The following is a 24,190-nucleotide window of genomic DNA, read 5'->3' as shown; positions in this document are numbered from 1 at the left end:
GGTGACAGAAGGATCAGGTGTTAGGGATGGCATGTCAGAAGGCTGTGGTGACAGAAGGATGAGGTGTTAGGGATGGCATGTCAGAAGGCTGTGGTGACAGAAGGATCAGGTGTTAGGGATGGCATGTCAGAAGGCTGTAGTGACTGAAGGATGAGGTGTCAGAGGGATGGCCTGCCAGAAGGCTGTAGTGACAGAAGGATGAGGTGTCAGTGGGATGGAATTTCAGAAGGCTGCGGCGACGGAAGGATGAGGTGTTAGGGATGGCATGTCTGAAGGCTGTAGTGACTGAAGGATGAGGTGTCAGAGGGATGGCCTGCCATAATGCTGTAGTGACAGAAGGATGAGGTGTCAGTGGGATGGCATGTCAGAAGGCTGTGGTGACTGAAGGATGAGGTGTCAGAGGGATGGCCTGCCATAATGCTGTAGTGACAGAAGGATGAGGTGTCAGTGGGATGGCATGTCAGAGGGCTGTGGTGACAGAAGGATGAGGTGTTAGGGATGGCATGTCTGAAGGCTGTAGTGACTGAAGGATGAGGTGTCAGAGGGATGGCCTGCCAGAAGGCTGTAGTGACAGAAGGATGAGGTGTCAGTGGGATGGCATGTCAGAAGGCTGCGGCGACGGAAGGATGAGGTGTTAGGGATGGCATGTCTGAAGGCTGCAGTGACAGAAGGATGAGGTGTCAGAGTGATGAAATGTCAGAAGGCTGCGGCGACGGAAGGATGAGGTGTTAGGGATGGCATGTCAGAAGGCTGTGGTGACAGAAGGATGAGGTGTTAGGGATGGCATGTCAGAAGGCTGTGGTGACAGAAGGATCAGGTGTTAGGGATGGCATGTCAGAAGGCTGTGGTGACAGAAGGATGAGGTGTTAGGGATGGCATGTCTGAAGGCTGTAGTGACTGAAGGATGAGGTGTCAGTGGGATGGCATGTCAGAAGGCTGCGGCGACGGAAGGATGAGGTGTTAGGGATGGCATGTCTGAAGGCTGCAGCGACAGAAGGATGAGGTGTCAGAGTGATGAAATGTCAGAGGGATAAGGTGTCAAAAGGATGAGGTGTCAGCGGGATTAGGTGTCAGATATATGGGGTGAATAGAGTTTGCAAATATTGTAAAACATGCGTGGGTTCAGCAGCATTACCAATCAGTGGCCAGCAAACAAAATTAAACTTTGCATTAGTGCTCACAAAATTAACCGTTAATTGGTGTGGATCTCATCCCAACCCATTACAAGATGGAAGGACATGTTGAAAGTCAAAATAGTGTGTAGTCTCTGCAAATGTATCTGTTAAAAATTGAAATTAATTTTAATAACATTGTAAACCGGTTAATTTTCTAATGATCACTTCCCATATATATTGTAGTCGTAGGAACATTACACTTGTCTTAATGAGCAAAGTGAATTACACAATTCTAGAATAACCACACAAATTATTTCCCAATATAAGGCTACCATTCCAAGACAGACAGTCTGGTACATTTTTTTTATTCCCTTTTAAAAAAAAAAAAACTATGAAAATGTGGGAGGGGACAAAGATCACCAATGTGAGTTCCTGGCTGATTTGCATAGAATTAAGGAACAAGGGGGTCTTTACATCCAACAAACATGTCTGTGATAAACGGGTTGTATGATTGAATCACTAAGTACATAATGCACACTGGTCATAGAGCATATTTAATTTTTCACAACAAGCCATGAACTATAAATACATGTTCTGATAGTTTCAGGATTTCAATGTGTGGCTAAAATAGCTCTGACATCTGTCACTTTATTTGGGTCTGAGCAGAAGTTTAGAAGAGATAGCTCTGGGTGCCAACATAAGGATGGTTCTGCAGATACCCAACCCTTAATGTACTAACATCCTTAGAGAAAAATATCATACTATATAATAAAAGGCCAGATGTATCTTTGTCCGAAGCCGTCCTGCCCACTTCGCCTGTTATCACCGGTAAAGTGAGCTGTTGCCTTACGCATACAAACATAAGACTTCACGTTCACCTTCCAGGCGAAAAAAATTTGTTTTTCAACAATGATAACATACAATTAGCTGCAGAAAAGGCCTAAGAAGGGATACCACTTTAGCAGCATACTTCAAGTTGCATACACTAAGGCAATATAAACATTTAAAAGAAACATATAAACAGAAATTCAATTGATTTAGAACTATTTCTCTTACTGTACTTATATATTATGTAATTAAAATGGAATTATTTATTGTAATATTTCTTAGTATGCATTACATCAATAATATTCTTCATGTACTTTTTAAACATATACTTTATTTTATGATCTCATGTCTTCTTTGAATCATGCTGCACATGAATTTTATTCCTATGACGTCACTCAACATTGTATATTTGAGTCCAAAACCCATAAATGGAATCCAAGACAATGAGGAGAAGATATAGCAATTGTCCGTATGTACTATGTTGTACTTTCAACAGATTCTGGGATATATTGTTTAAGGTTACTACTCCTAAAAGGAGCAAGATCCTTTACCATGTATTTTTTCTTTTTATTACCATAAATTACGTTAAAATACATCACCCACTATAATTAGACTCTGAAAATGTCCTCCTTTACGCACATTAGCCCATGTACATAGGCTTTTCCACTAGTATTTATACAATATTTTGTTTGGAAAAGCAAAAATGACATTGGTTGCCAAAGGGTCGCAAACCTTTACAATCTGATAGATGGATGGACTATCTCCAGCTGCCAATGTGTGCACAGAACATCGTCATTTACTGTGTGCCGGAATAAATAAAATATAAAAAACAAGGGAAATTCAAATAGGCGTTAGAGGAGGCGAGACTCGAACCCAGGTCCCCTGGATACCCTCTCTTCAGAGGCAAGTTTCTAACCACTTCACAACCAACACCACAACTATGCAACCCGCAGAAACATTCATGTGCACATCATTATACGTCATCATGCGATTGGCTTGGCCAAAACCTCATGTGTGGACTGTGCAGTTTCAATCTTGAACCACTGCCTGGAGAGAGTGGAGAGGTGCTGTTAGTTTATTGTATGACCTAAGGTCACTCGCCAAAACAAAGCATCTTATTCCGAGGAAAATGGTGCATTTTGAAAATGTATATTTATATAGGCGATTTAGTTTAAGTTTTAGGGTTAAAGGTAAGGGTTTGTGCTCTGAATTTAAAAGTGCAGTAGACTTAGGGGATTGATTAAAGCTCAAGGATATCTAGGTCTGTGTTCAGGGGTGGGGTTCAACTCAGTTTTAGGCTGTTGAGCTTGATTTCATGGGTTCAATTCAGTTTTGAGCAGTTGAACCTTATTTCCCGGGTTCAATTCAGTTGTAGGCTGTTGAGCTTGATTCCAGGGGTTTAATTCAGCTGTCAAATGTCGAGCTTGATTTCAGGTGTTTAAGATGATTTTAGGAGTTCAGTCTTTGCCATTGAGCTGTAGTAATATATTTGTAGGCTTACGGATTTATATTGAAACTTGCTGGTTCTGGCTTGTCATTGTGCAGTTTTAATTAGATTCAGGTGTTTAGGCTTAGTTTTGGTCTATGAGAATTCATTTTTGTTTTATAGATTTGGACAAGCGGTCGGGCTTAGGTTTAGGACTTTTAGTCTGCTATGTACGGCCTTGACTTTAGGCTTATGCTTAAATGTTTAGTTTTCCACTAAGACTAGGGACAAGGTAATGGGGATGGTGAGCTCTTGTTTGTATGCGCATAGTTTAGGTTTTAGTTGAGGGTTAGGTTTAGGGTGTGGTAAAACTTGAGTTAGGCATAGGCTTTTACCTCATCTGGTTCTTTGAGTAGTCAGTAGTCCAAATTAATATATAATGAAAGAATTTCAAACTGGTTTTATTCCGAATGAATTAGTCAACCTGAAACAGCCATAATAAACGTACACTAAATGGATCACCCGCATATTCCCGGGATTATGATGGGATGTCTGTGTTAAATCTTGCCTTTGTTGGCGTCTTGTTGACTTGGAAATGTTTGCTTCTTCGTAGATAATCAGAACAGATTGTGAATAATGATTAAATTGCTCTCTTCTTGCCTTCTTACAGCTATCACAAGAACAACAACACGCTCAGGTAACTTCACTCTCCCACCCGTTCCTTGTCAATTACTGGAAATTTCTACTGATGAATAAAAAGCTGTGAATGGCATAAGATAAAGGTTTGCAAGAGGAGAGGAGGAGAGCGACAGCGAAAGAAAGGATTGCTGAGACAGAGCGGGCAGGTAGTGATGAAGGTAGTAAGACATGCTGTGGCAGGGATGGCTCGTGAGAAGGGTGGCCTCACAGAGCAATGATGTGGCAGAGGGATTGTGTGTCAGAGAAGGAAGCCTGAGAGATGTATAGGGTCTGAGTACAGGGCATAAAGTGTCAGCGGGATACAGTGTCAGTGGGATGGCATGTCTGAAGGCTGCAGTGACAGAAGGATGAGGTGTCAGAGGGATGGCTCGTGAGAAGGGTGGCCGCTCAGAGCAGTGGTGTGGAGGAGGGATTGTGTATCAGAGAATGAAGCCTGGCTGCGACGGCAGAAGGATAAAGTGTGAGGGGGATGAAGTGACCTATAAATAGGATGTTGAAGGGAAGACACGTCGAGTGAATGGAGTGTCTAAAAGATAGTGTTCCACAGAAATAGAGTCTCTGCAAAAAGGCATGCAGATGGTACAGAGTGTTGGCTTCCCACAGAACGACCTGTGGGAAGCAATAGAAGAGAGATGAACTATCAGACGGGTGGAGTCAAAGAGACAATGGGGTGTCATTGCAACAGAGTGTTGAAGAGATGGAGGGCGGCGGGGCTGGAGTGTCATTATGAATGGGAATTTGAGGAGGGAGGGTGAGAAGAATGCAACATAGACTTGGTAAGTGAGAGGAATGGAGTGTGAGAGAGATGCAATGTCAATGGGAAGAAGTGTAGCTGGGAAAGAGTTTCTCTGGGATAAAAAAAAGGATGTCTCGAAGAGTTGGAGAGATGAGTGATGGAGGCAGGGAGTATCGGAAGGATGCAGAGTCTGAGGGGTGCAGAGTCGGAGGGATAAACTGTCCAAAGTATGGAATGCCCTAGGGATGGAGCATCACATTAAGAATGTTGGAAGGATGGGACTTCAGAAGATTGAGGTGTCTGAGGGATGACATGGGGTGTGGGAGAAATGGGTTGTCAGAATAAGATGCAGTGTTAGAGGGATCAGTGTGTTGAACGTACAGGGTGTTAGAAGGGTGGGGCTTTAGAGGGAGATGTGTTGGAGGGATGAGGTGTGACAGGGATTGGGAGTCAGAGGCAAAGGGTGTGGAAGGGAAAAGGTGTCCCGGGGGCAGAGCCAGAGTGATGGAATGTTGGAAGAATAGTGTCTTAGAGGGATGGAGGTTGGAAAGATGGAACATTGTAGGGATGGGTGGCTGGAGCATGTTCTGTTGGAGGGTTGGGGCGTTTGAGGGATGTGCTATCAGCGAGATGGGGTGTCAGTGGGAGAGGGTATTGGAGGGATGATGTGGAAGGGATCAGTTGTCAGAGGGGTGTAGTGTCCAAGGGATCCAGTGTCCAAGAGATCCAATGGCAGATAGATCCAGTGGCTGAGGGGTCAAGTGATGGAGAGATGAAGGGTCAACAGGATGGAGTTGGAGGGGTTCCCAGGGTTGAAAGGTGTTAGGCAGAATCACATGCAGTACCCTTTGGAAACACTACATGCAATTAAGACTACAGGTGACAGCACAATTTCACCTTTGGTACGAGCCTGTACTACACAGTAAAGTGGTAGCGATGGCTGAGCAGCCAGACTTATCCCAAGAGTGTAAGTGAGCAGTAGAACAAGTTACACAAAGGACCAACCGATACAGTGATTTAAACACTTACTCAAGGTTTCTTGGTAAAAGAATATACATTTATTTACACAGTCAGTTTGAAAACATTACACTAGCAAGAGCAGCTCAATATCACACACTAATAAACCATAAATACACAACCGGTAAGTAAATGAACAAGTTTAGCTCTCCTGAAGTGAGAGCAAAATGGCACTTCATATACTTTTAAACAGGGTAAAAAGATAAGGTTACGAGAATCAACAGCACAAATACGTTCATAGGCAGGGCAAATGGTTTCAGTAAACTACAACCAGCAATTCATCTCATAGGCCTGGCCCAAAGTCAATGGTTCAGAGTCTTTGTATTGGATAGCACAGGTCTGGTATTAAACTGTTAAGTCTTTGCCACAGAGTTTAGAAGAATTTGGCTAGGCGAAAAGTTAGATGAATGTTTAGGGAAGGAAAAGCCTTCGAAGTTCAGAAAGTTTCCACGAACTTTCGCAGTGGCCGAAAAGATTTCCGGACTGAGTTTGCACAGTACCTTAAAAGTGAAGAAGAGCTGTAGCTGAAGCAGTTGTTCCTGGCAGTTCGAGCAGATCTCGCTGTTGCTGAGCTTCAGTCATGGGGACAAGAAGGAGGACGTCGGAAGGTTCCTGCACTGCCCAGGGATGATCCCAAAACCTTTAGCAAGACGTTGGTTTAAGGTGTGAGTGCCTTAAAGTCCGCAAGCTGGTTTCCTTCCCTCTGGCTATCCAGTTTTCAACAGCACTCTGTAGAAAATTAGACCAGATGGGGACGTTGTCCAGGTGGCTTGCGAGTTGGTTGTTCCCATCAAACTCAAGGGAAGAAGTTAACCTTGAAGGGCTTCTCTGTCGATGGAGTTTCAGGCAATTTGGACCTGCAGCAGGTCTTCACTGGTCATCCAGGAGTTGCAGCAGTCCTCTTCCTTCAGCTCGTCTTTGGTTCTTTCGTTCCAGTGGCCAACTCTGCTTTCCAAGTCCCAGAGACCTGCTTTTAAACAGTTTTCCCCCATTCATTCCAGCCTGGCTGTCACTCACACAGCAGGGTGGCTGTCCTTGCTGGACAGTCAGCCAGCCAATCACGCCCGAGTGCATTCAGGTCTCCTAGGAGACTAAGCACAGGGAGTTTCGGGCACCTCCCGCACATACTCTCCACCTCAGACACTCAGGCGCCAAAGAAGGGCTTCAACACTGAAGCCCGCCAAAAGGCCAATGAACAAAGGGACCGAATCTGTTTTGGCGCGCAGACACAAACACAAGAAGGACCTTTCCTAAAAGAAATAGCAAAAAAAGATGACCGGAGTCCGTTTTTGCAGATAGGTCTGGGGCGCCATATTGAAAAACATGGCTGACCCGATTTTTAGCTACCGTTGTTAGCGGTCGGGAAAAATCACGGTAGTTGATCTAATCCACTGCCACCAGCCATTTAAAGTAGGAAAGGGTAACATTTGACTTTTACATGAGTGTTTTGACTCAGGGGAAGCTAGGCAACCCCTCCAGCACTCTATAGGAAGATAGTGTGTGCTGGGTCAGAAAATTTAAAAAGACTAGTAAAGCCAATTTAACTTTACGTGCTCTGGGAGACAGTAGTCAGTCCCAGAGAAGGTATTTAAACCTTGGGGAGTCAGAAAGACACCCCTGTGCCACTGCACTGAAGGTGATGTGTGACACACAGAAAAAGATGATGTCTATGGAGTTGTTTTAAAACTCCATAACCAAAGAACACAAAAGTAAAACACACACAAAATACATTGAAGAGTGGGAAAAAAAGGCTCACACTCTTCCCAGGTAAAACATCAAATCCTAGAAATCCATCGAAGTTGCTGGGGGTCTCAAAAGGTAAGGACATTAGCACATTTTGAGAATTCTCCCTAACAGAAGGCACATGTAAATAGCTTAGTAGTGTCCCTGTGACCGAGAATCGGAGAGATTACCTATGGGAGGGTTGAAGTATCATATCTAAAGCGCTTCTAAAGCCAAGCCGGTCTTCGCAGGATGCACTGTCTGTGAGAACCCAGACCATCTGCAACACCATTACCGGTAACCATGGGACTGCTCCCTATAGACAAATTGATTCTAGATCTACACAATTACCATTGTATGAATCTGGCCAAAATAGCTACTGAAACAACTAAAGTTCGAATTAGTCAAACCCAAACTCCAGTTAAGGAAGCTCTTGCAACCAATAAACACCCCAAAAAAGATAAACAGATTACAACCCCGCAACACTGTAGTGTAAGTCAAGCAACCCCCAAACCTGAACTAAAGATCTGTTCACTTAATACCCGCTCTCTAAACAAGTATGCTCAATGCATACATGACAGGATAATCGATGAGAAAATAGATATTCTATGTATCACTGAAACATGGCTGAAAGAGCCTATTGGCCCCACATGCGATATCGCCATTTTCTACTCTAACAGAGAAGAAGGGCAAGGGGGAGGCGTAGCAGTAATTGCAAGAGACACTATTCATCTGTTTCCCCATTAGCATAACAAGCATCGGTAGCAACATTCTGCACCTAAAACACCTCCCTACAGACAACAGTAGCTGAAATATAATCGTAGTCTACAGGCCACCTACCAGCATCCCGGAATTTAACGAGGATATTACTCACCAACTAAATATGCACCCAGTATTATTGTGGGCCAATACGCCCACAATAATACTGGGTGACTTTAATTGATGTCATGGTGATCCTAAAGACAGAGAAGCTATTAACCTACAGAAACTTTAGAACAACATTGACTTTAAGGTGTCGAACCAGGAACCTACGATGGACAACGGACACCTATTAGACTGGGTCGCCACAAACAATCTTGACTCACAAGACTATAAAACCGAACCCTGTAAATGGTCAGATCACCATAGTGTCACCTTTTTCATCACTCTGCCACTGCCGAAACCCAAAACCCCCAACTGCCCGATTAAAGTGACACAACAGAACTTCAAAAATATACACAGGAATCAATTAGAGCAATGCCTAGATAACGTCAAAAACAGCCAAAGTAAGAAGGATGCATGTGACTCCCTACTGACAAACCTACTTTTCAACCTTGAGAAGTTGGTGGACCAGAAGTCACCTCCACAAATCAAGCTAACTAGATCAACCTTCAAAAAACAACAAAGGTTCTCGAGATAACTTGGAGAACTAAAAAGGGAAAAAGAAACATAGAAAAGGAATGGCATAAAAACCCCTTTCTCGCTAATAAGGCATCATGGAAGGATAGCGAGAAAACCTACAAAAATATGATTATAGTGGCAAAAAAGAACTTCTATAATGAACAGATCATTACAGCAGCAAACTCCACCAGCAAGCTATTTAATATCCTGAAATCAGTGGAAAAGCCCAAGGCTATCCCTCCCCCCTTCTCACCTACTCACCCACCAGCAAAACTGGCAACCAACTGGATTGGATCATTACCAACAATGTAGAAATAACAGTGATTGACACGTTGGCTTGTATTCGGACAGACCATTACAAAATCGAAGCTAAGCTTTCCATAACATTCAAGATCAGACATATTGACAACACACCCAAAACAACTCAGAGCAGAAATCTGAAAAAAATCACACCATCTATCCTATCTGATGGGATCACACATATTATGAACACAACCACAGATGACAACACTTGTGATTTAATTGCATCCGCCTATAGCAACCACTTTCAGGAGATACTAGATAAGCACGCACTACTAAAAAAAAAACAAGTTCGCCCAAATCTGAATCACCAAAGTTGGTTTACGACAGAATCAGCAAAACTCAGAAAAGCCAAAAGAAAACTCGAGATACAGTGGCGTAAAGACGCTTCAGAGACAAACAAAGAAAACTTTAAAACTGACCAATTGTATAGAGCCAAATTAACGGAACTGAAAAATAACTACTACAATGATCAGATCTCTACTACCACAAACTCTACCGGGAAATTGTTTCAAATATTAAAATCTATAGAAAAACCACCTACTCTTTCTCTCCCATTCCAGCCAACCATGGAAGATTGCGAAAATGTTCAAACGGCCTTTCTAAATAAGATTAAAAAAAGCCAGAGAAACCATTATAAACTGCAAAGTGACAGACCCACCACTTCTGCCCCACATCAAGGAGGGAATCAAAAAACCTAAAATATCCAAGTTCCAGTTCTCGCCTGTCTCATTAGAAGACATGTTGAATATCTTCTGTTCTATAAACTGTACCTCATGCTCCGAGAACATCCGGCCTCCTAAATTTATCCTAGATAAGGCAGAAGCCTTTGCTCCTTACCTATGCCGCTTGACAAACTTGTCATTCAGGGACCGAAAAAAAGTCCCTGTGGAAATAGAAACTGTCACAGTCACTCCCCTAGTAAAAATAAAAATCAGGTCAAGATACTCGACAAAATAGCCACACGCCAACTTCAGGAATACATTGACAAGAACAATCTCTTACATTCACAACAGTCAGGGTTCAAAAGCGCACACAGCACTGAATTCTGCCCTGTTAGACCAGCAAACCAGAATACACGTCATCCTGGACAAAGGAAAATCAGACTTGCTAATCCTTTTGGACCTCTCGGCAGCTTTAAATGTATTGGATCATCGGAAGCTCCGAGAGGCCCTGGACACTGCAGGAAACTGCCCTGAAGAGGCGATTGATTGGGTTGCATCTTTTTTGGGTTGGGTTGGGTTGCTCCGCATTGTTCTGGAGACTATATGGTATTCGGCAACCTTACCGGCAACAGTAGCTCCTCCCAGTAGAATGGAGAGCGGAGAAAGACTCCAAAGCAATGCTATACAGAAAGTGTGTCTTAGTAGGGCCAAATTCACTGTATAAAATATTTAATGATGATGTAACTGAGAAATACATGATGAATCTGAAAACGGAGGTGGAAAACACTGTGTCTAATATCGGTGTCTCAATTAAATGTCTCATTGAGAGACCAGCAAAGATCAAAATACTGATTAAAGCATTTGACTGGGTTGCCAATAATGCAGTTATTATGAACTCATGAACTCACAGTTGTACTATCAAGTATTATCTGTGCGGAAATGGTTCCCGGAACCTGAGTCATATCTGGTAAAATATCCGTCTCGTAAACTACGCAATAGTATTATGCGATTCAGGTTCAATGTTTTGAATACTAATGAAATTTGCTTAATTACAAAATTAATTCCTGAGAATCGCAAGTTCTGTAGATTTTGTGCGAATGTGGAGATCGACGAAACACTGTTGCACCTGTTGTTAGTCTGTCCCATGCTGACTAGCGAGAGGCTTGCGTTCTTTTCAGAATTCGTTTATGATACATCGTATGTGATAAGGGATCAAATATGGTTCGAAATGCTGCACGGGTCGGATATCTCGTTAAAGATCAAAATTATTGCCTTTCTAACGACCCTATGCAATGTGACCTAATCGTGTAAGGGAAAGAACCTAAATAATATTTGTGACATTTATGTTCCACTTAAATATGTACTCCACGACTTGGCTGACCGAGCCATGACGCAGTTGACGTGTGATGCATTGTATTATTAATATTGTGTGAAATGCAATTAACGGAAGGCTCAAAAAAGAATTTAAAACTCTGTCGAGGTGGTAAATTATATTTAAAAGAAGTATATGTGATTTTTGTACATTGAAAATTGATTTTAGCTTTGTTGAAATTGTGAGCATGAATTTATGTTTTGTGAGACATTCAAAATTTAGCAGTGAATTTCGTAATGAATTTGTATAATGTTTTTTTTTCTCCAGCAGTTTAATACATGTTTTAATGTTCTTTTATGACTTATTATGTACATTTTTGTAAAGGTTTTTTTAAACCAATATACAATAAAAAAAAGACTCCAAGCCTGAAGCTGATCGTGATGAATTAGTTTGATACAGCGTAGCATAGTACAGCAAAAATCAGTCAGTGCAGTGAATCCCCAAAAGACCACTTAACGATCCACTTGTCGATCCGTGCACACTCTGCGCTGCTCTGGAGATTATATGGTAGTCGGCAACCTTGCTGGCAAAAGTAGCTCCTCCCAGTAGAATGGAGAGAGGAGAAAGACTCCAAGCTGGAAACTGATTGTGATGGATTCATTTGATACAGCGTAGCATAGCACAGCAAAAAGCAGTCAGTGCAGTTAATCCCCAAAAGACCACTTAACAATCCACTTGTCGATCCTGAGTCAATGCTGAGTCCTGATTTGCTTCCGTCTACCTCCGCAGCTTGAAGCAATGCAGAGACCTGCTGTGCTGCTCCCTACATCTGGAGCTTGGAGCAATGCCGAGACCTGCTCTGCTGCCCTCTAACTCTAGAGCTCAAAGCAATTCTGAGTCCTGCTCTCCTTCCCTCTATGTCGCTTGAAGCAATGATGAATCCTGCTCTGCTGCCCTCGACCTCTGGAGGTCAGAGCAATACAGAGTCCTGCTCTGCTGACCTCATCCTGTAGAGCTCTGAACAGTGCAGAGTCTCGTTCTGCTGCCCTCATCCTTTGGTGCTCTGAACAGTGCCGAGTCCTGCTCTCCTGCCCTCTGCCTCTGGAGCTTGGATCAATGGCGAATCATCCTCTACTGCCCTTGACCCCTGGAGCTCAGAGCAATGCTGAGTCCTTCTCTGCTGCCCTTAACCTCTGGGGTTCGGAGCAATGCTGAGTCCTGCACTGTTAGCCGCTACCTCTGGGGTCTGGTGCAATGGCAAGATTTGCTTTGCTGTCATCTACTTCTGCAGCTTGAAGAAATGCTGAGTCCTGCTCTGCTGCCCCCTACATCTGGAGCTCTGATCAATGCAAAGTGCTGCTCTGCTGCCCCAGATCGCTGGAGCTCATAGCAATGTCGAGGCGTGCTCTACTGCCTTCTACCTCTGGAGCTTGCAGCAATGCAGAGTGCTGCTCTGCTGCCCTCGACCCCTGGAGCTCAGAACAATGCTGATTCCTGCTCTACTGCAGTCTAGCTCTGCAGCTCGGAGCAATGCTAAATCCTGCTTTGCTACCCTCTACCTTTGCAGCTTGGAGCAAAGCCGAGTCCTGCTCTGAAGCCCTCTACCTCTGGAACTCAGAGCAGTGCCGTGTTCTGCTCTCCTGCCCTCTACCTTTGGAGCTTGGAGCAAAGCAGAGTCCTGCTCTGCTGCCCTCTACCTCTAGAGCTTGGAGAAGTGCCTAGGCTGTCTCTGGCTCACACCCTCTGGAGAAGGGGCTCTACCATTTCCCCTGGGGCTGGAAACCTCATTGTGGAACTCTGTTGGTGCTGCTCTTTGTCAAGGATAGAATTCTTCCTGGAGCCTTAGTCCACTGGTTTAGCTTCTTTATGTCCCGGACACTGTGCAGGGCCACTCAAGCTACTCACTGCACTTGGGGTATCCTGGGGGTCTTAATGGGAGTTGTCGCAGAGTCCTTCTTGCATCTTCTTCCAACTCTAGAAAGGTAGTGATCCACTCCCACACCCCAGTCTGGTTTTGGGCCAGGCATGGGTACGGAGAGCGTCCTGGTCTCCGTCCAGGATGACATGGCCAGGCTAGTGGATGCAGGAGGTGTTGGAGCCCTGATTTTATTGGACCTATCAGCTGCTTTCGGCACAGTGGATCATCCTACCCTGCTATCCCATCTGGCCCAAATTGATTTATCTAGTCAAGTACTAGCCTGGTTCTCCTCTTTTCTGGCTGATAGATCTCAATCTCTTCTGCTTTCTCCTTTTTCTTCTAATTCTTGTCACCTTAGTTGCCGTGTCCCTCAAGGCTCTGCTTTGTCCGCTATTCTCTTCAACATTTACATCTGGGCTCTAGTGTGCCTCATCCGCTCCTTTGGCGTCAGATGCTATTCGTATGCCGACGACACTTAGATCCTGATCCGTTTAGATCTTGATCGGGACAGGGTGTCGTTGAGCCTTCATCAGTGTCTGACAGCCGTCAGGGAGTAGATGGGCCTAAATTGAACGAAGTTGAATGGGGACAAAACGGAGGTGCTGGTGGTGGGTTCTCCTCCTGATCCCTCACTTTGGATTGCATCTTTTTGGCCTTCTTCTTTGGGTTCTCTTCTTGTCCCCACGGGGAAGGTTAAGAATCTGGGTGTAATCATAACTGCCACCCTGTCCATGGATGCTCAGGTACCATCTGTCTGTCAGACTGGTTTCTTCCACCTGAAAATCCTGAAAAAAGTACTCCAGATGATACCACCTCACCTGCGCCCACTGGTCATGGCTGCAATGATATCTAGTCGGTTGGACGATTGCAATTCTCTTTATCTTGACAGCATAATGGCTTGGTCCTCCGAATACAACGCCTTCAGAATTATTTTGCAGCGCAGGTGGCAACAGGGTCACCTTATGGTGGCCAAATCTCTCAATTTTTGCGCCGTTTGCATTGGCTGCTGGTTACCCAACACATCAAATTCAAGGTCCTCTGTATTGTGCATCATGCTCTTCACGATCAGGGGCGGTGTATATCTGTGTTAAATTTTCACGCTAGCTCCTGAAGCGTTCTTTGAGGTCTGAGTCGGCTGGCCTGCTCTGTGTGCCACCTTTTTGCTGTTCCCGGATTGGGGGTCGTGCCTTCTCTATTGCTGCGGCGCAACTATGGAACAAGCTGCCCATGACATTGAAAAAAACATCTAACCACTTGGCCTTTAGGAAGGCCCTTAAAACCCATCTCTTTTAACTTTAGTGGCTGATGGTTGGGGGACAGCCCGCTATATAAGAAATCTTAACATAACATAACTCCCAAAAGTAGCTCACAGTGACGGGAACCGCAGGACCCACCTGTCAAAACTGTCATTCAAAGACGATTCAGCCTCCAACGCCTGAACCAATGGCATGAATACTTTCCCCCAGAAATCCTGACCTATGTGGAATTGCTTTTTCATTTGGTGGGAATTTGTAGGGCCTGGGTGCATTCTTATTTTAAAGGGGCAGAGTCCACCCCGGCAGCTACCTTGATCTGACTTTTGGGGGTGGAACAAGAGTCTGGGCATCCTGTCTGGGAACTTCCCTGAAGGCTAGGGAGAGGTCGCTGCCTCCTACTTTGAAGGAATCCTTACTATATATTGTGTATTATTGTGCTGACTCAAGCCGCATTATTTCCTCCACAAAAACATTTCGTTCCTTTCTAAACTTCCCATAACCAGCCATTGTAGAGCATTGTTAATAGGATAGGGTTGGGCTTTTGTAGCCTTTATATATGATTGCCTTACGATGGCCGCGCAATGGCAGCTGAACCTCCGCATTCAGCCCAGTCTGTGTTATGCATTTAGAGACTCAAGCATATAACTTTTTTATCACAGATACCATGATCTGTATTTCTTCTTATGTTCCCAAAATGCTCTTTGATTCGCTGCAAAGCAACCACACACCCTGACTGGTTCTATGTGTCCCCTTCCACAGGTGTGCTCGAAAGGGTACAATAGTAATGCACCAAACTTTTCACCTTGGAATTATAACTGTCTACCGGGAAACAATGCATACGGTTATTCAAGATTTTGATAATGTGCTTCGAGGTAAAGTGATTTTCCAGGCTCGCACGGTATGGTAATCTGATGCAGTTGCCAATGTGCACTTAAGTGAATGTTTGCAAGTTTTTCAGAATCACAACTGGTGTTGGGTTCGGGGAAACCAACCTTAGTAAACCTGCAACGGTTTGAGCCAAAGGCTAAGCAAGCACTTACTTGGGAACAGGTACAAAGAGTAAGACTTAGGGGGTCATTCCGAGGTTGGTGCAAAGGGACCGTTAATAGCGGGGACCGTTATTAGTGGTCACCGCTAATAACGGTCACCGCTAATGCCGCATTGGACCTTGTCAGTGGTGTTATCTGCGCTATGCTTGATGCTGCTAAGGGCATTTTAGGTGCCTTTAACGGCATGGCGTAAAGCTCGTGCCCGCGAAGTCGTGATAGGCCTTTATTAGCAGACTGATGACTGCGTGGACATGCTATTTACGCCATGCCGGTAAGGAGCATTACTTACCTCCAATCTCGGAATGAGGGCCTTAGACTAAGGATATTAGGGGTCTGGTGTGAGGTGAAATTAACAAGACTAGATTGGCAAGCCCTGGATCGTTCACATAGAGGTAGTTACAAAATACAAGCTGTGCCTGGCGTATCATAGCCCATTGAGTGCCCTCACTCTACCTCTCTCTGTATCTCTCGCACTCTCTGTGCTCTCCTACCTCCTCTCTCTCACTCGCTTTCGCTCGTTCTTTCTCTCACTCTCTGATTATATCTTTTTTGCTCGAGTCACCCCAGCCGTTGCTTACAGTTCTACAACCAGAGAAAACAACACAGCTGTCTTTGGGGGAGGATTTAGGTGCAAAAGCAGCTCTAAAAACACAAATAAATAATGTAATTGTACTAACCATCTAAACTGGCTCTTTTAAAAATGTTCGTTTTGAATGATCCCTTAACGTATATATTTTAGTAATAATATGAACATTAAATGTGTCTTACTAAAAAAAAAAAAAAAAAAAAAAAAAAACAAATGACCAAAAGCTAGAATAACCCTATCCAAAATTTTCGTATAGAAAATTATAATTTCCAAGATGGACAGTCCGGTACTGGAACCAATAAGAATTCGTAGCTTATTTCCATATAACCAAATGTCATTTTGTGAACATAAGAGAGATCACAGGTCTTTTATATTTGACAGGCATGTCTGCGATAAAGGTGTTGCGAGCTTGAATTACTAAGACCTAATGCACACTGGGATCGGCACCCATTTAATGTTTCCCAACACACTCTCTAATATCACCTGGAACCAAATATTCTCAATTGGACAGAATCATCGAGATTTGGATGTGGGGATAACATGCTTACAACAATTGTCATCTTATGCTTGCTGTTTGTTACTTGTTCTCATGTAAAGCACTCGGGAGTAAAGGGCTATATCAATTCAATAAAATACAAATAAATACATTAAGGTTCCCATATATTTAGATGATCTAGTCTTTCTCACTTGTGATTGCGTCTCTCCACTCTTCGTTTGGTTCTGTTCTCTTGACATCTTATGCATATTCCTTGCAGAAAAACTACAGGTATATTTGTTTTCCGAATGAATATCAGAATTTGGGATTTAGGGTTCAATGTTTTATTCTTCAACATAGAAAGCATACTATTAAGAAATGATGATAAATAGTTACTCAGGACACAGTGAAGCAGGCTTCGCTGCATCCTAGAGCTTAAGCTAATGTTCTCATATTGTCCATGTACTTTATACCGCATTGGACACATTAGTATTTATTCTTATTAATGGAAAGGTCTGATCTCTTTTTTAATTAACAGCATGAACATGTCTATATGGATTATGGTGATGCTGTACGAAGCTGTACAAACATGATGCTTCGCAATGAATTATGCGTCGATACGTTGGAAGTATTATGCAGGGTTTTTATCAGTGATTGTGAATATCATGGATATGGCCATTATAATCAAATGAGGCACTTGCACTTTACCATAAGCATATGCTTTTAGCAAAATGATTTGTCTTTTTTCTTTTTTGCACTATGCACTGATACTTTATATGACGGCTCGTTTTGATGCGGCTAAATTAATAGCCTACTGTCCAAATATTCACAACATTTAGAATTCACTATGGATGCAAATAGTAACATCTGGGATACCTTCTAATTTATCTAATAATGAAGCTTTGTTGCCGTGATACTAACATCTATTGAATGCACGTATTGAAAGTTGTATGAACCCGTTCCAAAATGGCTGACTGCATTTGTAACAGCCAGTAAGTCACCTTTTCACTGTTTGCTAATTAATTTTGTGTGTTTAAATTCGGACTCCAACTATTGGCAGGAGTAATTGTAAACAAGCCACAGGAGTGTGGCGAAACGCGTCAGCCAACCTCTCTAAACTTGGGAAGCCTTCTTTTAAAACTGCCAGTATTAAATAAAACCTTTTTTTCTACCTTTGTACACATTTTGAAGGGCAGTTTTTTTCGAGTTCCTGAAGCTTTACCTGCAGAAATTGGAGCCGCGGTTTTGTGTTATTCCAGATTGATGGTAGTGCAGCTCCATACAATGAAGGCTTCACCGCCTTATTTTGGGAATATATATATAACACCAGCAAACGTTATGGTGGCTTTAAAAAGACTTGGAGAAAGAAATGCTCACCTGAACTGTGAAAGTAGAATAATCCATTGGGCGCCAATTCACTAACGCCAAAACACCACCTAGTGCAGAGCCACATCAACAATGTATTGTGGTTACGGAAATTAGCTGAATGCAAGCCTTGTGCTAGAGAAAATTGACTTTGTATTACATGGCTCTTAAAATGCTCCAGCACAAGAATGTCAGACTATACTGGGGTTATGATCCTTAAGAGTAAAACCAGGTATGTAGCTGTTTGCAGTCTTGAGAAATGCTTGTCTTGCGTTGATTAAGATATGTATAAAGTAGCACTCCCCTGAAAGACAAAGACAACTTTCTGGAACAAAATGTTTGCATTTGAGCTAATTTGCATACCCACAAAGCCTTGCTCGTGTGGCTCTGAACTGGAGGTAAACTTCCAGCAATGATAACTAAGTGACCGTGTCAGATTTTTGTATTTTTATTATTGTTGTTACTATTATACATTGTGATCTTTTATGGTTTTTATCACGCTATTATTATTGCTAGTTTTGTTATTATTATCATTACTGCTACAATGTGGACGTTATAGGAGCAGTCTTATTCACTATAAGCATTAACAATGTGTTATTTTATATAGCGCTTTTGGCAAAGCGATGTACAAAAAACATATTTACATACAATTATCACCTAACCAAAGTTGGTACTCATTTATCGACCTCGAAAGGATGAAAGGCTGAGTTCGCCTTGCCGGAATTCAAACCTGCAACCTGTAGATCACACTCAGATCACAGCAGCAAGCACTCAACCGACTGAGCTATTTTACCGGCTGTGAGGGGTCACAAATGTGAGGCGGGCATCTTTGTGAAGAGATTTCAATTTTTGGCATTTATTTTAATACAAAAGGTTGAATAAACACCTCACTATCCCTACCCTGACAAGGATTTCCCTGCCTAAAGTAAACTAAAGGGAACACTCTATCCACTGGATATTTAACCCTCACACCTATACAACAACCAAAGCAAAATGAATGATATGGAAACTTAATTCAACCAATATATATATATAACATATAACCTGTTTCACAAGGTGATCAATGTCTCTTGTAGTGGTCTGGGAGAACTCCCTTCTCCAGATCCAAACAAGGGTTTTCTTCACAGTTCAAAAAAGAAGACAAATAAATCTGGTTTAACACAAAGTTACAGTATAAGTCTTAATGTCACAACTCAACATGTTGTTTTCTATTAGTACCACTCTTTAGCACTTGCACCTTCTACTACCTCGTTTACCCTTTCACCAGCTTTCTTCTGGGCAATCACATCTTGCCCTACGGGTACACTCGTCTGCCTGTCTACTTCTTCAACTCCAGAACAGAAAAGTGTTTCTATGGTAACTTTCAGATTAGAATAACAACAACTTCAGTAGCCTTCTTTGGTATCACAATGTTAGAGCTTTCAAGGAATAGAACATTCACATTGATCCATAGTAAGACCTTTCCACAAACGATGCTCATCTCCCTCTGGATAACCTCTTCCAGAAGGGAAGAAGGGAAAACCTCTTTTCCACCTTTCTTTCCCTTCTGCATCAACACCAAAATAGCATCGGACGCGGCTTGACAGTCGTCCTGGTGTGGAGAGCCTGGTGACTACAGGGTGCTTAAGCCCAGGCGCTGCCGGTGCCCGGAGACAGAGGAATTGGCGGCGGTCTGAGGCCCGGGGGAGGTCTCTGCCTCCTCATTGTCCTGGAGGTGTGGCGGGCAGAGGAGGTGTTGTTTCGCATTCTGGAGATCTCCCACGGTCTCCGGCGGCCACGCACCCTAGTGAAGGAGAGGAGTGCAGGTGAGGGTGTGGGGGGGCCTCTCAGTCGGTGCACAAGTCACGGGTGGCCAGCTGCCCCCCCCTGTGTGAAAGGGCTGGAGAGACCCCCTCCCTGGGGTGGTGAGTGGGAAGGAGTTCCCCTGTAGTGGAAGTGATCCCGTAGCTGGAAGAGGTGCCGAAGATAGCACTCTCTGTGTGGCTGGACAAGCTTGGACTAATTTTGTGAATACAGCCTGTGGGGCTACTGTTGAGGCTTGCGGCCCGTGTCTCCTATGGGCCTTTCCCTGCTTCTCTAATTACTGCCCAGACACACTATTGCCCACTGTTACAGCAATTTCCCATGATGGTCCTGTGCCACTATCCATGGGGCCGTAAAAGCATCTTGTATGTTTGAACTCTCCCGTGTCCAATCACTGGAACATCTATTTGGCAGTTCTATGGACTTTGGCGCTTCCCTCGGGCAGTGACTCAGACTTTGCTTTTGGTGAGGGGGTCCCGGTCGCTGATCGTTCGCATATGCAAGGAGCTCGGGGGGGGAGCACTCTTCGCCAGTGTTTATTCTTAGACGCCCCCCCCTTGTGGGGGTGGCCAATGCTCGGTGGCCTCTCGTGGCAGGTTGGAAAGAGGAGGTTTACCGGGTAGTGGATCACGGTGTGGCTGGCCTGAGGTGTGAATTCCGGCCTCAGAGCTGCAGGAGAAAGAGGGGAGGCGTGTGTGGTGCACAGTGGCCTGATCGGCTGGCCCCGGGATTTGGACTCTGTTGCCCCCCCCAGGGTCTCCAGCTCTACATTCCGTGGGTGCGCCTGCTACGTCTTGTATGGACTGGGCGCAGGCCCTACAGAGGTTTCGGCGCTCTCCCAAGCAAACAGAGGGGGGGTTCACCATGCAGGATACAAACCAATCTGAAGCAACAGAAACTCAGTCAATGAGTCGCAGCATGGCAGCCCTGCTGGAGGAGATTCGATGTTTCAGGGCGGACATAGGCAGAAGGCTGGACTCCCTTGACAAGAAGGTGGATGGCGTGGAGGACCGAGTCCAGGCCCTGGAGGCCAATCAATCCTCGGCCGAACTTTTCAAAACGCAGTTTGATATGCGGCTGGCAGAGCTGGAAAGAAGGGAGGAGAAGGTTACCCTCAAATTGAACGACCTAAAAAATAGAGAGCGATGCGCCAACTTGAGGTTCATTGGTATCCCGGAGCAGGAAGGGGAGACGCAGGCGGACACCGTGAGAAAGGTCAAGGCAATTATAAGTACTTTGTTCGATGGAGAAAATACCAGCGTTCCTACCATTGACAGGGCCCATAGATCGGGAGGTCGCGCTGGCGGACCTCGGTCTATCCTTGTGAAGTTCCACTACTATGTGGAGAAAACCAAGATCCTGGAGTTTGCTCGAAGAAAGGACCAATTGACTGGAACGCTGCTAAACATCCATTTATCAAGACCTTTCGGGGCTTACTCTTGTGCGACGGAGACTATGCGGGCCCTTGACAAAGTGGCTGCAAACCAAGGGAGTGCGGTACAGGTGGGGTCACCCGTTTTCGCTCTCTTTTGAGGTGGATGAGTATAAGTACTCCCTCACTGCGGAGCCCGACATTCAGAGAGTGATGAGTGAGCTCTTGGGGACTCTCCCTCAAGGCATGTTAAAGTGGGTGAAAGTCCAGACAAAGGAGGTCAAAAAGAATCCTCAGAGTTTGCAGGTCGGCGATGCATCCGAAGTACAGAAAGATGACTCCGCCTTCTCCAGGGCAGCCTACGAAATAACTGGGAAGCAGGTTTTGTTCTAAAATTGTGCCTAAGTGTTTTGGGATCGGGTGTTCGGCTGTTGGGCCGGTGTAACATGCTCGGTTTTGTTCTTGCAGCGGGGGGCTCAGAATATTGTGTTGCCTAGTGGGGATTTTCGCCCAGGTGGAGGCGGTCCTTGGTGGCCTAAGGGCTCTGCGGTTGGATGTCGCAGTCTTACCAGGCGCTCATGTATAGGAAGAGTGGGGGGTGTTGGTTCTGTTGGGGGAGGGAGGTTTGGGGCTACTTGGATTCAGGGGTTTTGTAGGACTTTACCTGGTTTACACACATGCACTGAGGACAAGGGACTGGGCCCTCATGACAGCCTCCTACGGGAGGCGGATGAGCTACTTGTCTTTTCTAATGGTTGATTCTATCCAGCTCTTATCGGTGGTGTCCCTGAACGGGCGAGGCTTGAACTCTCCGACTAAGAGATCGTTGGTGTTGAGGGAATTTGCAAGGCTGAAACTTAATTTTCGCTTTTTGCAGGAGTCCCACTGGGTTAAGGGGAGAGAACCTATGTTCAGATCCAAAGCTATCCAGCATGTGTTTCGGTCTTCATATGGGGCAAAAAGGCGAGGGGTTGCCCTTTTGGTTTCCCCAAATGCTCACTTCTCCCTCAGGGCTCACAGAACCAATTCCGAAGGGTGCTATATTATGGTCAAGGGAGAGGTGAAAGGTCGTCTCTTCACTCTTGTGGGTGTGTATGCCCTGAATGAAGGGCAGGATGTTTTTTGGCAAGGGATGGGGGACAAAATTAGAGGATTTGCAGAAGGGGCGTTAATAGTTGGGGGGGACTTTAATATGATTCTGTGTCTGGATAAAGATACGAAATCCCCCAAGCCTTGCCCCGATCTTAGGTCCCAAATGAAGTTGGCGGACTCATTCCGCCGGGTTAATGAGGAATTGGGCTTGGTCGGGGCGCACCCTGTTGGGCATAAGCGGGAATCTCTCTATACTTACTACTCCAGAGTGCATCAATCATTCTCTAGGATTGATTATGTGCTGGTAGATTCCTCGATCCGTGACTGCATTTCTGATTTTGGTGTGGAGACCGTCCCTTGGTCTGATCACGATCTAGTCTGAGTCAACTTGGGTGTCCCTCCCGCGGCCCCGAGTAAATCACAGTAGGTATGTAACGACTCCTTGCTAATAGATAGGGAGTTGAGGCAGTCCCTCTTGGCCACTATCAAAGAATTCTTCCTCCTGAACGACGCTGGGGAAGTGGAAACTAGAGGTGTTTGGGATGCATTTAAGGCCACGATCAGGGGTGTCCTGATGGAGATGGGAGCCAGGAGAAAGAAGGAAAGGGCTAGAGAGGAGCTCAAGTTGAGGGAGCAAATTTCTGCCATCCAACCGGGGGTAAGTTGAAAACGCAGATGGGCCCAGGCAAGCTTGAGGAGCTCCAGAATCTTAGGGCGAAACTGTCCGCCCTCCTTGTGGGTCAGACGGAGAAAAAGCTCATGTTTTTAAAACAGCGTTATATGGAGAAAGGGGAAAAGGCAGACAAGATTTTGGCTTGGAGGCTGAGGGAACTTCACAATAGCAGACGTGTTAACTTTATCTCTGGCCAGGAGGGGGAGAAAATTTTACAAGACATCCAAAAAGCAGAACAGTTTAGGCAGTATTACGAAAGGCTCTATACTTCTGAGTACGCTGGGGATGGGACTGAAGTGGACCGGTTCCTGGACTCTCTCCCAATCCCCTGTCTCGCTCGAGAGGGCTCAGACTCCTTGGAGCTCCCTATTTTGCCCCAGGAAGTTATTGACGCTATCTCGTCTTTGAAGAGCGGTACAGCTCCAGGAGATGACGGGTTCTTTTTCCGTTTTTTTAAGACTTTTCGGTCCACGCTGGCCCCCTTTCTAGCAAAGGTGTATAATAAACCCTTTGGACACTGGTTTCCTTCCCCACACCATGATGTCAGCTCTTATAGTGGTTCCCCCGAAGGAAGGGAAGGATCCCTCGCTTTGTCAGTCCTATAGCCCCATTTCCCTTCTTAATATAGACGTTAAAATACTAACTAAACTCCTGGCGAATAGGTTATCTAGATTCCTCCCATCTCTAGTCCATGGAGATCAAGTTGGTTTTATCCCCGGGCGACAAGGCTCTGACAATATTAGGAAAACTCTGGGCCTCATGTATAAGGTGTCGAAGCGGGAATCGGAGGCCTACCTCCTCTCGCTGGATTCTGAAAAGGCCTTCGACCGTGTGGAATGGCCTTACATGGGGAGGGTGCTTCGTAAGATGGGCCTCGGTGACAAATTCTGTGGGTGGGTTTCGGCCCTGTATAACGGTCCCTCAGCGCAGGTATTGGTAAACGGTTGTACCTCGGCGGGTTTTTCGCTCTGTAGAGGTACACGCCAGGGGTGCCACCTCTCCCCCCTTTTGTATGCTCTCGCAATGGAGCCCTTTGCCATTGCGGTTAGAGCCGACGGAGGTGTTTCTGGGGTGCGGTGTGGGGACTGCGAATTCAAGTTATCCCTTTCCGCGGACGATATCTTGGCATATCTGACCAGGCTTCACGACTCCCTTCCGCATTTGTTAGGCTTAATTCGTCACTTTGGGGCGTTCTCCGGGCTTAAGATTAATGTATCTAAATCTTGCATTATGCCGATGGGTAGACTGGACCAAGAGATCAGTGGTAAAACAGAGGTGCTGGGGATGAGGGTAGAGAGCGAAAGCACTAGATATCTAGGCACTAATATCCCGAGAGACCTAGGTAAAGTCTATGAGTTAAACTTTCTTCCCGTTCAAGCTTAGATTTTTAATGACTTGGTT

At 44.9% G+C, this 24,190-nt stretch overlaps 1 protein-coding gene across 14 annotated transcripts in view; it reads left to right on the top strand.

Moving 5' to 3' along the window:
- The window catches only part of LOC138473332 (deleted in malignant brain tumors 1 protein-like), a 678,824-nt gene that overhangs the window by 291,730 nt on the left and 362,904 nt on the right, over positions 1-24,190 (top strand). For 11 of the 14 annotated variants that reach the window (XM_069612008.1, XM_069612009.1, XM_069612004.1 and 8 more), the window contains one exon: positions 4,040-4,066. The exons of the other annotated variants lie outside the window; for them this stretch is intronic. In XM_069612008.1, coding sequence (XP_069468109.1) covers positions 4,040-4,066 — 27 coding nt within the window. The remainder of the gene's footprint in view (positions 1-4,039; positions 4,067-24,190) is intronic. 14 annotated transcript variants of the gene reach the window in all.

This window comes from Ambystoma mexicanum, chromosome 8, assembly GCF_040938575.1.
Source record: "Ambystoma mexicanum isolate Mex_15411 chromosome 8, UKY_AmexF1_1, whole genome shotgun sequence".
NCBI lineage: Eukaryota > Metazoa > Chordata > Amphibia > Caudata > Ambystomatidae > Ambystoma > Ambystoma mexicanum.
Note: the sequence above shows the minus strand (reverse complement) of the source record. Positions and strands in the feature narration are given on the sequence as shown.